This window comes from Gymnoscopelus microlampas (assembly GCF_963454915.1).
Source record: "Gymnoscopelus microlampas genome assembly, chromosome: 14".
Lineage (NCBI taxonomy): Eukaryota > Metazoa > Chordata > Actinopteri > Myctophiformes > Myctophidae > Gymnoscopelus > Gymnoscopelus microlampas.
In genome coordinates this window covers 18,084,763-18,096,842 of record NC_139951.1, presented here as the reverse complement: position 1 = coordinate 18,096,842, position 12,080 = coordinate 18,084,763, and the positions used below count along the sequence as shown (strand labels likewise).

The window sequence follows — 12,080 nt, the reverse complement described above, 5'->3', positions numbered from 1 at the left end:
ACCTTGGCGAGCCTGACCAATCAGAACGTTGGCGAGCCTGACCAATCAGAACGTTGACGCAAAAGCCAGGTATAGAGGGCTAATATCCGCTCTATACCTAAAGGTATAGAGCGGCTAGCGCCGCTAAAAATGGGTTTTGCACAAATCGACCTCCAGGTGGCGCTATAACAGGCCCATGTGAAAAAGAGGTTCTGAATTGGCATCCAGGGAGTGTGTGTGCACAGTTTCGCAGCGACCGGGCCAACGGTGCCAGAGATTAGCTGCTAACACACAGACAGGACACACGGACGGAAACACACACGGACGGACGGACGGAGGGTAAAACACATACTCTCTCGCCATGCCTTCGGCCTGGCGGAGACAAAAATATATATAAAAAATCTTGCTTCTCGATTATTTAAGATTTAGTTGGTTATTGGTTCTAAAAATGTCAGATTCAATATATGTTATTGTAGGTTAATTGCCCAGCCCTACCTCCATGACCTCAGTCTATCATATGCAGCCATTCCTGCCATATGTTGATTGTGTGTGAATTGTGTTCACCTGTGTCCTGCTAGCCGGTGTATGTCCTCAGTTAGTTAGATGATTATCTGTTGAAGTTAATGTGAGCAACCTGCTATTAGTTATATAATGGTTTGTTCTGTAAGTAACCCCGTGAATCTGTTACTGTCTGTGTCTTTTGCCTGTGAAACTGGAGAAAAAAACTGCATTTGGGTCCTGCTAAAAAAAACTCATGGCAATGCATGTCTCTGTGGCGGTAATGGTATAAATGTAGATAGAGACATTTCTGAGTGAATAGTGAGTGAAGGGGATGAGAGAATAAAGACAGTCTCTGAGAATGTGAGAGTTTCAAAGATGATAGCTTGAAAGATGACATGCTGAGAAAGAGAGGAGACAGACAGACAGACAGACAGACAGACAGACAGACAGAGGAGGAGACTCAGTGGAACAGAGCAAGTAACACCAATAATGACCCTTCAACTAGAGACTAAATGGGGGAAATGGCATGTTTCCACTTGTCTATCACTGCCTCAAGTGTTATTAGCTTAATTATATGGAGAGTAAGGCTGAAGAGACTCTCTACCCAGTAAAGTCTCCACAGCTCCATTTTTTACACTCTCAGAGATTTAAATTAACGCTGGTGCCATGCTGTTTTCCACAGGCATCTTATGTGAACACAGTCATGGAGAGTCTTTTAATGTTCTTTTCCCGAGGAGACCCACATGGCTGCATTGAAGTGACAGTGTGGGTGGGTGGGTGATGGGTTGAAGGGGTGGAGAGAGAGAGGGAGGGAGGGAGAGAGAACAATGACAGAAGGGAGAGACGAAAGACAAGGATAGTCACATGAAAGACTGTCAAGGAATAACTCCCTGATCTCTCTCCCTCTTCCTCTCTCTCTCTTCCTCTCTCTATCCTTTTTTTGTCACTTCATCTCTGTCCAGCTTCAACATGCCCTTCTAATCTTTCACCCTTTGTCTTTCTCATCTTCATTTGAACTATTCATGCACCCCCATCTTTAATGATACCACCCAACCTCTCTGGTTTGTGTTGTCTCTCTCTCTCTCTCTCTCTCTCTCTCTCTCTCTCTCTCTCTCTCTCTCTCTCTCCTTCCCTGTCTCTTTTCTGTAGCTCTCTCATTTGCACACTCTCTCTCCTCTCTCTCTCCGCTGCTTTGGTCCCTAGCTCTCCGCTTGTCTCCTTGCCACCTGTTAGTCTCGTTGCTGTGCATTCTGGAATCCCCTGTTTTTTTATGTGGAGTTTCACACTTGCGCTATCGCTGAGGTGAGTACTGCAAATCTGTTGATTGACTTGTTGATATGCACTTAGTGAGGTGCAAAAGCTGCCATGTGGAGGATTTTAAATGTTACTGGCTGTAGAACTGATATGTCTATCTTTAAAAAAGAAAACAATCTCCTAGTCATAGACTTGAGCTGTCTCCATGTGTTCCATCTTCATTCTTCTCACATTCTCTTCTTTAATTTCTTTATAATCTGTCCTTGCCAGCATCTCACAATTCCACTATCAACAGAACTAACATTCTATAGTGAAGTTTGTTAAATTAACTGTCAGAGCAGGCTCTGTGTGTGTGTGTGTGTGTGTGTGTGTGTGTGTGTGTGTGTGTGTGTGTGTGTGTGTGTGTGTGTGTGTGTGTGTGTGTGTGTGTGTGTGTGTGTGTGTGTGTGTGTGTGTGTGTGTGTGTGTGTGTGTGTGTGTGTGTGCGTGCGTCTGTTGCACACAGATACACTCATAGCACAGTGATGTAACATGTGGCTTGTTTTTTCCCTTCTTTTTCACATGCATCATGATGCATGTCATCCTTCATATGTATTAAAGAACATTCAAGACACATGATGAGCACACACTCCACCTGAAGTTTACTTGTCGGCAGCAGACTGAAAATAACTTGGCTAATTGACACGCGCTCCCTGACACATCGGCTCCCGGTGATGCCCTGCCTTCCTATTAGATCCTAATGAGTAGCTACAGTGTGCAGCATCGTACTGAACTGTCTGTCAAGCAGCCTCTTGTTGTTTGAAGGGAAACCGCCGCGGGTGTGGGGGGTGAGTGAGGGGGGGGGGGGTCAGTTGTGTGTAGGACACACAAGAAGAAGGAATGCAACAGAGAGAGAGGGGGGCGCAGGCAGGCATAGAGAGAGAGAGATGTAATTCCCCACATTCTGTACGTACAGGTGGAACAGAATGTGTCTCCATGATACGATAAGATCAAACCTTTATTGAGCCCCGGAGGTATAAATTCAGGTGTCGCAGCAGCAGTAGCGAGAATGTAACACAGGAGAGGTACAGGTTACAGGTAAGGATAAGAGACAAGGGACTAAGATAATGAGACGGGCGGATGGAACAGGGAGAAAGATGATAGGTGGCGTTGTTAATGTGATGGGGTATAAACACAACAGGGGCTGGTGGTGTATGATGGAGGGAGGGGAGTGGGTGGGGGAGCGTCCGTGCCTACAGAATACAGAATGACTCTAATTCGTAGTGAAAGATCTAAAAGTGGATGAGGAGAGGTGAAACATCTTGCAGTCTTTCTCAAAGATGCTTTTGACCACCGGGTCCTGGCTATCAATGTTGTTCTGCTGCTCTGAAGCGGGGAAACCCACTTCATGCAGCCACCAAAAACCTCCAGGCTACTCAGTGCCTAACATATGAGGTTGCATAACTTGGAGCCACTGGGGGCAATTTATGCCATTTTCTTACTGGAATTATATAAAGCATGTTTTGCTGTGTGACTTCAGAGGCTCCAAGTCATATGCACACGCATGTAGGACAGCCTTTCCACATGAAAAACCTGTTATCCGTGAAAATGGATCAAATCAACATGCCCCCAGGCTTGTAGGAGCGAGAGCGTGTACGCATTTCGTGCGTGATAGAATACACCTATCCAATAAAGAGATGTGATGAGAAGCTGAGATAGGAGAGATTTTCTTGGGCAATATGAGAGTGATCAATCATATAAGCTACTATTTTCCGTGGGTCTGTGAGGCAGAAGGCCAGCGCTGTTAGGTGCACAGGCAGCTCTGCCTCAAGGCTGGATGGATCTGCCTGGTTTGGATGCGACTTGAGTACGCATGCTATATCAACAGCCACTATGTCCCCAGTTAGCAACAGCTGCATGCGTGCGTGCATGTGTGTGTATTTGCATTCATTAATGTTTATTTATGCAAATGTGTATGAGCTAGTAGGCGTATGTGTGTGTGTGTGTGTGTGTGTGTGTGTGTGTGTGTCTCTCTGTGTGTGCGTGCGCGAGAGAGAGACACACATATGCTTCTGCAGAATGATTGTTCTCATAAGGACATCCATCGTTATTAGCTACACGTATTAAATGCTTCCCATCAATTATCATCATAGTTCTAATCATCCTTGGCAATTTCATTATAACTTACATCACGTGGATCATATATCCAGCCCATTATTCCACAATGAGCGCTCCATAAGCTTTGATTCCTTCGCTGCTTCAGCACCATGGTTTATGGTCATGCTGAGGCGATATTTGATGGTGACCATGCCCAGCTTGACAGATCACAGCTTCCAATCACACATTAGCATGGGCCGTGTGTCACAGGGTGCCATGAGTCATTCGTCCTTTTGGAGAGCTGCAGCCCCTTGTCGTGAAGTGCACGAATCCTAGATTTATCTCTTCCTTTGTCAGCCTACTTAATTCAGTGCTGACAAAATCAGGGCTTCAACATCCAGTCATTAACTCTGCTCAGAGCTTTTGTTTGGGCCTGCTGGACGCGGCGCCAAAATAGCGGCTGCTTGTAGCTGGCCACCGCCGGAGCCAAGATGCACATCGCTGTGAAACCCAGAGCCAAGAATCACTCTCACGTTATTGCAGTCAATTTGAGAAGAGTGGGATTGAGCTTCCAGGCTGGCGTGTATGTCACGCCTGGTGCGCTGGTACGTTTTGTTTCATCTTGGTCCAGGGAAAGCTGGATGAGCTGGGGTGTCCATGTCACATGCTTACCATTCGACTCACAGCGGGGAGTTTGGACCAGACTATACCAAGAACCGTCAAGTGTGTTGAAAGTCAGTGTTTGGAGGCAAACTTTAGAGGGTTATATTAGTTGACACTAGACCAGCGATTCCCAACCTGTGGGCAGTGAATGCTTTCGAGATTTTCAAGGCCATGGTCCAGAAAAGGTTGGGAACCACTGTTCTAGATTGATGTGTCTAGAATAACCAAGGCCTATTTTATACTTTGTCTTGCGATGGCGTCGCGTGGCGAAATTAGCTGACCTACAAACGTGATGTGAGCTTGTAGCTCTTGTGTACGTAAGAGTTTTGTTCTGGTTCGTCATATAAATAAATAATAAAAAAACAACAACAACAGGTGGGGATGGTGGGTGGGGTGTGTGTGTAACGTTTCCGGCCTTTGTTTAGTTTTCCCCTAGTCTGATCGTTCACAAGCCTGATTGTCCAGAAGGCCAGTGGCCTTAGCGGGCAGAGCCACTTTCCATGTGGCAGCATCCGAAACAGTCTGTTGGTGATTTGTGTGTCATTTTCTAAAGTGTCCCAACACCAAAATCAGCGCCAGGGAGCTCCCTGGAGATATCACAGAACCCAAACGCCAGCATTTTTGCTCATTATCGTCACTGAGCGGAGGTAACAACTGCTGTTTAGCTAGTAGGTGCACTCGTTTAATGGCTCCCGAGGGCTCCCGAGGGCTCCCGAGGGCGTTAACATAACGGCTGGGCAGAGTGTGGCCCTCCTGGGTACTGTCTATCCACTTTAGTAGCCTGGAATCAAAGTGGGGAAAAAAAGAAAACGCTCAACGAGTGGTTTCCAGGCTTCCACTTTAGTCCCAAACAACAAATCTGAAAAGTTATTGGCTGGATTACCATTAAACTGGTTGTGTACCTTCATGGACCCCAGAGAATGACCCTTGCTAATTGCTGTAACCCAGTGGCCTTTCCTTTAGCCCCAACAAATGTCAACAACATATTTGGATATGTATACATGGATTGCCATAAAACCTGCTGAATGCATTTGTTTTTCCCTGGAGGAAGACCAAATTGCTTTTTGTTACCCCTTAACCTTTGCTCTAGTGCCACCCTTGGGCCAAGATGTCACCTTTGGACACAAGATATCTCACAATCTAATGGGCAGATTGGAGGATAAATCCTACTGATTTTGGTGACCTCCAAGGCCTTTACTCTAGTGCCACTCAGTGAATAAAATTATGCCCCCAAAATTCTGCCCATAATAATAGTTTTAAATTCGTTTTTTTTTTGTTTTCATTGTTAAAACAGTCAAATTCTTCCTACCTTTCTTTATTAGTAGCCTACTTTTGTTTTATCGAGGTGAAACATTGCCCCGGTGTACTTTGTATGACAGGTAGGCCCAGGTAAACTTGCACAGTCAGAAGAGGTGAATTTTTCACATGTGATTTTACCTTTTTCACATTGCACAATGTGACATGTCATGATCATAAAGGATGTCAAAAATGGTGCAGTTCAAACCACTTGAGCAGCACTGCCTTTTAGACTCTTATTCTATACCTACAGTAACTTGGAAACTATTCATCTGAAATGTTGTGTCACTATAAACACACTGCCTCAAAATCCTGTCGCACGTGGCTGACTCATCCATGTCCCAATGTTCAATATACTAACCAGTGACTAAGATCCAATTTACTGCGTAGTGATTCACTACCTAACATTACTGAAAAAGTGACCGATTTGAAACACAAACTTATTCACCATTTCATATGGAATGTTTGCCAATATAAAATAAAACATCAATCAGTAACAGGGATGGAAGACTGCTGTTGAAACTCGAATCCGCATCAAAAATTCAATGTGGGGATTATTTTTTATCCTGATGTTAGGTTGTCAGTGTGACAGATTTTCCACATGGCCATAAAGTATAGAGATATTTGCCGGTGAAAGCCCCTATCTTTCTAGCAAATCGATATAGAGAGAGGTCTTGGCTTTCCAGCTGCATCTTTCAGAAGCTTTCTCCTATTTTGCGCCCTGGTCATGGAATAACCTCCAGAACACACAGATGAAAGATTTGGTCTCCCTTGCAGTTTAAAGCCCTGGTAAAAAAATGGTGTAACTGCTATTCCAAGTTGGATTTTGTATTATGTATCTGTTTTTTGATATATATACATGTACTATATATACATGTACTCTATTCTATTTGTAACTTTGTAGTGGTGTACTGTCTTGGCTAGGTCTCCATTGAAAAACATATTTTAATCTCAAGGACCTTCCTAGTTAAATAATGATTAAATTAAATAATTAAACAACTACATTCAGTCAATTTAGGGCTTGTTTGTTTGGTATTGAGGACAGCACAGCCCCTCAAGGCACACTGTCTTTAGACAACAAAGCTGGGACTGTGAGAGGCTTCTAATCTAATCCACCCCTACCCCATTTCCATTTTCTTTTAAAATCTTGTTTTACAAAGAAATTGCTGACACATCCATCCTGTCTAAGCTGCCATTATAATGATCATCATGACACTTCATTCTATCAGAACCATAGTTAAACTAATGTCCTCCATAATTAGCCATCCATCAGTACTGGATTGTCAAGCATGTTAAGATAACGTCTAAGCATTGGCGACGCAGCAATTTCTTTGCAGATAATTAGAATACAGGGGGAGACCGCAATCGTCCAGAGCAAGTAATTATCTCTGAATAAGTGTATTTAATGTATTCAATTGAGTTCCAATATTCTCTACAGACCTTCCTTTGCTTTTTCATTCTCTGAGGGATTTGTGTTTTGTCTTTTAATTATGTTAAAGAGATTGCAGTGAGAGTATAGGATTAAGCACACACTCAAATTCATTATAGTTTAAATCAAGGGCTCTTTAGTGAATAAAAACAACTTGCATTTGGCATCGTAATATCTTTGAGTAAGCCAGTCAGCTGGAAAGGTTTTATTTCTGGGAACATTGTTTTCCTGCTCAAAGCACCTTGCTTTGCTTAACTCACACTTTCTCTTTGTAAAGAAGGACACGACACTCATATAATGCACTATATGGATTAGGGGTTAAAAAATAATGAAAATAATAATCAGGAAAATGTATTGAAACACTTTTTTGATCAACAGTTGCAAGGGTAACTCGCCAGTACACAAGGGTTAATAAACAGAACATTGTACAACCCATCTCTCCATCCATCTGAAACAATATAGTCACAGAGGCCATTACATTGCATTTAATTTGGCCAAAGAAATGGCACAAAGAGTAACAAAGGCATTAAGAAAATGATACAAACCAAAAATCATCATCAGTTCATCACCAATAACTGTTATTAATAGTCATAGATTATTATTTTTGCCATAATCGTGCAGCCCTAAAACAGATCGATGATTATTGCCCTTTCCCATGCTCCTTGTTCCTACTCATCTTGCTTTGCTTAACTCGCTTTCTGTGTGTAAAGAAAGACACTTCTCATTTATATGGATCGATGATCATTGCCCTTGTTCTGGCTTCAAGCTGCACATAAAAATGTCTTTGTAGTGGGGATATACTGAGATAATGTAATACACGGTGAGCCATTTGCAGCCGGCTTACAACTTCTGTGTGTGCCAATTCTGAATGAACACTACTTCTCCCTCTGTGTCTATTCTCTCTCTATACCAGCGATTCCCAACCCATGGGCCATGAAGATACTACAAATGAGCCTCCAAATCATTGACAGAACACTTAAGACTTTATTGATAACATAAACAATATATACAATGTCATGGTATTTTTGGTTTAAAACCTTGAAAATTTGTTTTCATTGTGATACCGATAAATAGGAACTTAGAGTATGCTACGTTAGCACACTATTGCTTGATTGATTGTTAAGTGGTCAGGTGGGTGGGGCTCAAACGCATTCGAGATTTTCAAGTGGGCCCTGATCCAGAAAAGGATGGGAATGCTCCTCTATACAGACCTATGACTGGGCATCACCCTTCCTGAATGAAGCCTACGTGTCTCTCTGTTGATTGATTGAATACTGTATTAGATAGAAATGCTAACAGCACGAGGTACAGTCAGACATTTGAGCTAAAAGGATGTCACAAAAACGTCCTGGGGACTTGTTTCCATTGTGGTCCTATGTATTCAATTCATCAACATAGCATAAAAATAACACTAAAATACAATATCAACAAATATAAAACAAAAACAAAAAAACTGTAGGTAGTGAATGCCATCACCTTTCTATGGGAGAACTGAGTTTACCTCCCCTTTTGGCCTCCTGAAAGATGGATTTTCAGGCCTGTTTTGAATGAAGCAGTAGAAAGAGAATTTACCCATGTTTGTTCTACATGTATTAGTGGGTGGGACCAGATCGTTGTTGACGCTCGCTCCCTCTAGTATTGTGGCTATGGGTGTCACTCACTTTGGTGAGTTAGTCAGGTATGAGGGTATTGAAAGCATTGAGGGCAGAGCCCCTTTGACTTTCTTGAAAACCAATCCCATTTTTAATTGCTTAACCCTGTCTTCTACCCTGAGCCATCCCAGACCGGCAAAATGTGTTGGAAATAGGTGGGTCATGGGCCCCAGGCCGAGAGGTAGTCGAATCAGTTTGTTTTTGGAGGTCTGAAGCTTAATCTTTAGTGACATTGAGATGCAGCGTGGCATTGAATGAGGGCTCCGGCAAGAGAGGAAATTCTGCCCCAAAATCTTGTTTTTTGATTTACTTTGTTGATCACCTGTGTCTCCTCTCTCTCTCTCTCCCTCTCTACAGCCCTATGACTGTGCGAAAGGGAAAGCGCCTGGCCGTCTCCATCCAGGAGCACATGGCCATCGATGTGTGTCCCGGCCCCATCCGTCCCATCCGCCAGATCTCTGCCTACTTCCCCCGCCTCTCGCCCACTTCCTCCATCTCCGAGCCGGCCTCGCCCAATCCGGCGGGGCCTCCCACCTCGCTCGCGCCTGGCAGCGCCGGTCTAGTGGGAGGAGCTATGGGAGGAGGAGGGAGCAGCGGCTTGTTATCCCCGTGCGCGGCGGGGGGAGGAGGGGGCACACTGTCGGCCATGAGCAGCATGGACACCTCCATCGAGATAGACAGCTGTGACAGCGATGACAGCAGTGAGTCAATGGGGAAATGTCACAGACTCGAGACCCAAGAGCCTCCTTGGTGTTGTTGAGAAAGCTACCGATGCTTTATGTCTACTCTAGGGAATCTGTCATATGAAACACCTAAAACTGACTAGTGATCATCAGCGTATTAAGCAGTATAGACCAAATCATCATGACATCACCACAACCAAAAATGTCCAGCATTTCCGGGTAGATATCGTTGCATTGGACCAGTATTATTCATTAACCTTCATTAATCTGGAAGAACAATTAGACTATTAGAAATATATTATAAGTTATATAATATCCACAGGTTGACAAACTAGACATGGCTAATGTTCTGGACACTTTATTTTATATTGTGTAGATATGCATAGACTTTTACCCAGATATACCGCTCTATACTTTTGTTTACAAATATTCTGATCTGGTCTATAAAATGCTCCTGAGGGCTCTGATCAGTAGAACAGACTGGCTATGACAGCTTGAGTTACAACCTGTTTTAATACAGCCAACCCCTCGGCTCTTCAATGAATCGCCTATCGATTCTGAACATTGTGCATTAACCCCGTATCCACCCACCAGTGCATGGTGATAGATACAGATACAGATACAGATACAGACAATAGCCACCGAGCTGAATAGGCAATAGCCTATGGTTAACAGCCATGACCATGAGTCATGAAGACAATAATCTGTGACAGTCCACATCCCTGCTGCAGGCAATGAAGTCATCACCGTTAGAGATATGTATCCAACCAATCTGGGCTGAAGTGATGGGTTTTGATGGTAGGCCTGTAGTATGTGGGTTTGATTTGTAAAAGAAAAAAGAAAACAGGAATTTTATAAAATTGTGATATTATCAAACATATCGGAGAAACCTCATATCTCCATATTATAGCTTTTTGAGTTTTTTCCTAAATGAATGCCCTACTTGATCATAAAAGATCGTAAAAGTATCAAAAGTAGCAGGTATACAAACTCGAAACGCGGCTCGAAACTGTAGATCTGCTACTTTTGCTATTTTTTTATTTGAATCCTGAGAAGTAAAAGTTTTGGACATATGAGATTTCCAGCGACGATATGAGACATGTCAGACAGTCATTTCTGAAAAGGAAAATGTGTGTATTTAAATCAGTCTGATAAGAAGCAGGAATAAAACATATCCCTACTAAGTTACACACCTAATTGCTTGACTTTTTTCCGTGGTGCAGGGAATCCAAAGCCCCAAACGCACATCCATGAATATAAAAAGAGTCAGGCACACACAGATTTGACTTCTGCATTGACTTTAGTTTTTTTTAAATATTGACGAGTTGTCGACTGGAACTATCTTTTAAAAATCTAAGTCAATTTAGAGGTGAAATCAGTGTGCGGGATTCCTTTTCATTTTTATGGATAAAACACATCCCCACCCATGATGAAAAATGTATGAACAGAGAGTCAAATCAAAATCATAGGCGTGGGTATGTGTGAGGGTGGCTAGATATGTACTCTGAGGGTTCTGGATCTTGCTAAAATCACACGATTTCCCAGCTCTTCAGACTTTCTCTTTTGTGTTGATGGCTTAACAGCTTCACTGGGAACGTTGGCATTTGACCTGCTATATGAGAGGGCGACCAGCTCCTTACACTGCATAGTTCTGAGAGCGAAGGTATGTACCATCATTTAGAAAAGAAAGAAAACACACAATATCCACCTCACTTAGTAGACCTTTGTAGATCAATCAGTTTCCCCACCATGGCCTTGTCAAACCTCCAATATCACTTCTAATGAAAAGGAATTACTTTTTTTGTATTATTTGTTTTCATCCTGAATGTCAGATATTAGAGTCCTTTCTTGTGAAATATACTCCCGCCTGTCTACAGCATGTCTGTCCTGTACTGATGTTTTCCAGACTTCATCTTTAATTCCATTCACTGTTTGAAAGCATGTTTGTTTTGAAACAGTCAGCCAGGCATCTGGCACTATGTGACACACTAGTTGTTACAGTTACCTGTCAAATTAAGGCTCCCCAGGCTTTATGCTACTACCATGGTGCCACAGCTCTGCTGTTTGTTTTAAAATGAACCACTCACTTGCCCACACGTGTAGCCATTTAACAATTATTTATTGGTGTAGGCAGTTTGCCTTTTTACTATACTTCCTCTCTCTCCCCATCTCTCTCTCTCTCTCTCTCTCTTTCTCCTTCTCTAAGGGGCTGAAACCAATGGATTTCAATGGCCTGGCCGATCCATACGTCAAGTTGCACCTGCTCCCAGGAGCATGCAAGGTTTGCTTTGTGTTATTAGAACATGTTTTTTGTTAGTCCACTTTCCTGTTATTTAGGCAATGCACAAGGCTAGCTGTTTCCCCACGATTGAAATCAATGAAATTCAAGGGGCTTTATCAGCATTTCAAAACATTATGTTTACATTGCCAAAGCAAATATGAAACAAATCAATCAAAAATAAAGACTAGGAAATGTATGTACAATTAAAGGGGAATAAAGAGACAAATGCTTTTTATTATTTGATTGTTATCATTATAAAAAAGACA

General features: G+C 42.8%; 1 protein-coding gene across 2 annotated transcripts in view; it reads left to right on the top strand.

Moving 5' to 3' along the window:
• Positions 1-12,080, top strand: part of LOC311060649 (double C2-like domain-containing protein alpha) — a 56,202-nt gene that overhangs the window by 19,182 nt on the left and 24,940 nt on the right. Inside the window, exons 1-4 of one of the 2 annotated variants that reach the window (XM_084078895.1) lie at positions 1,711-1,782; positions 9,208-9,551; positions 11,117-11,196; positions 11,740-11,814. In XM_084078895.1, the coding sequence (XP_083935021.1) occupies positions 1,751-1,782; positions 9,208-9,551; positions 11,117-11,196; positions 11,740-11,814 (531 nt within the window). In that variant the 5' untranslated portion in view covers positions 1,711-1,750. Of the gene's footprint in view, positions 1-1,710; positions 1,783-9,207; positions 9,552-11,116; positions 11,197-11,739; positions 11,815-12,080 lie in introns of those variants that run through there. The other variant, XM_084078896.1, reaches the window with a different exon arrangement.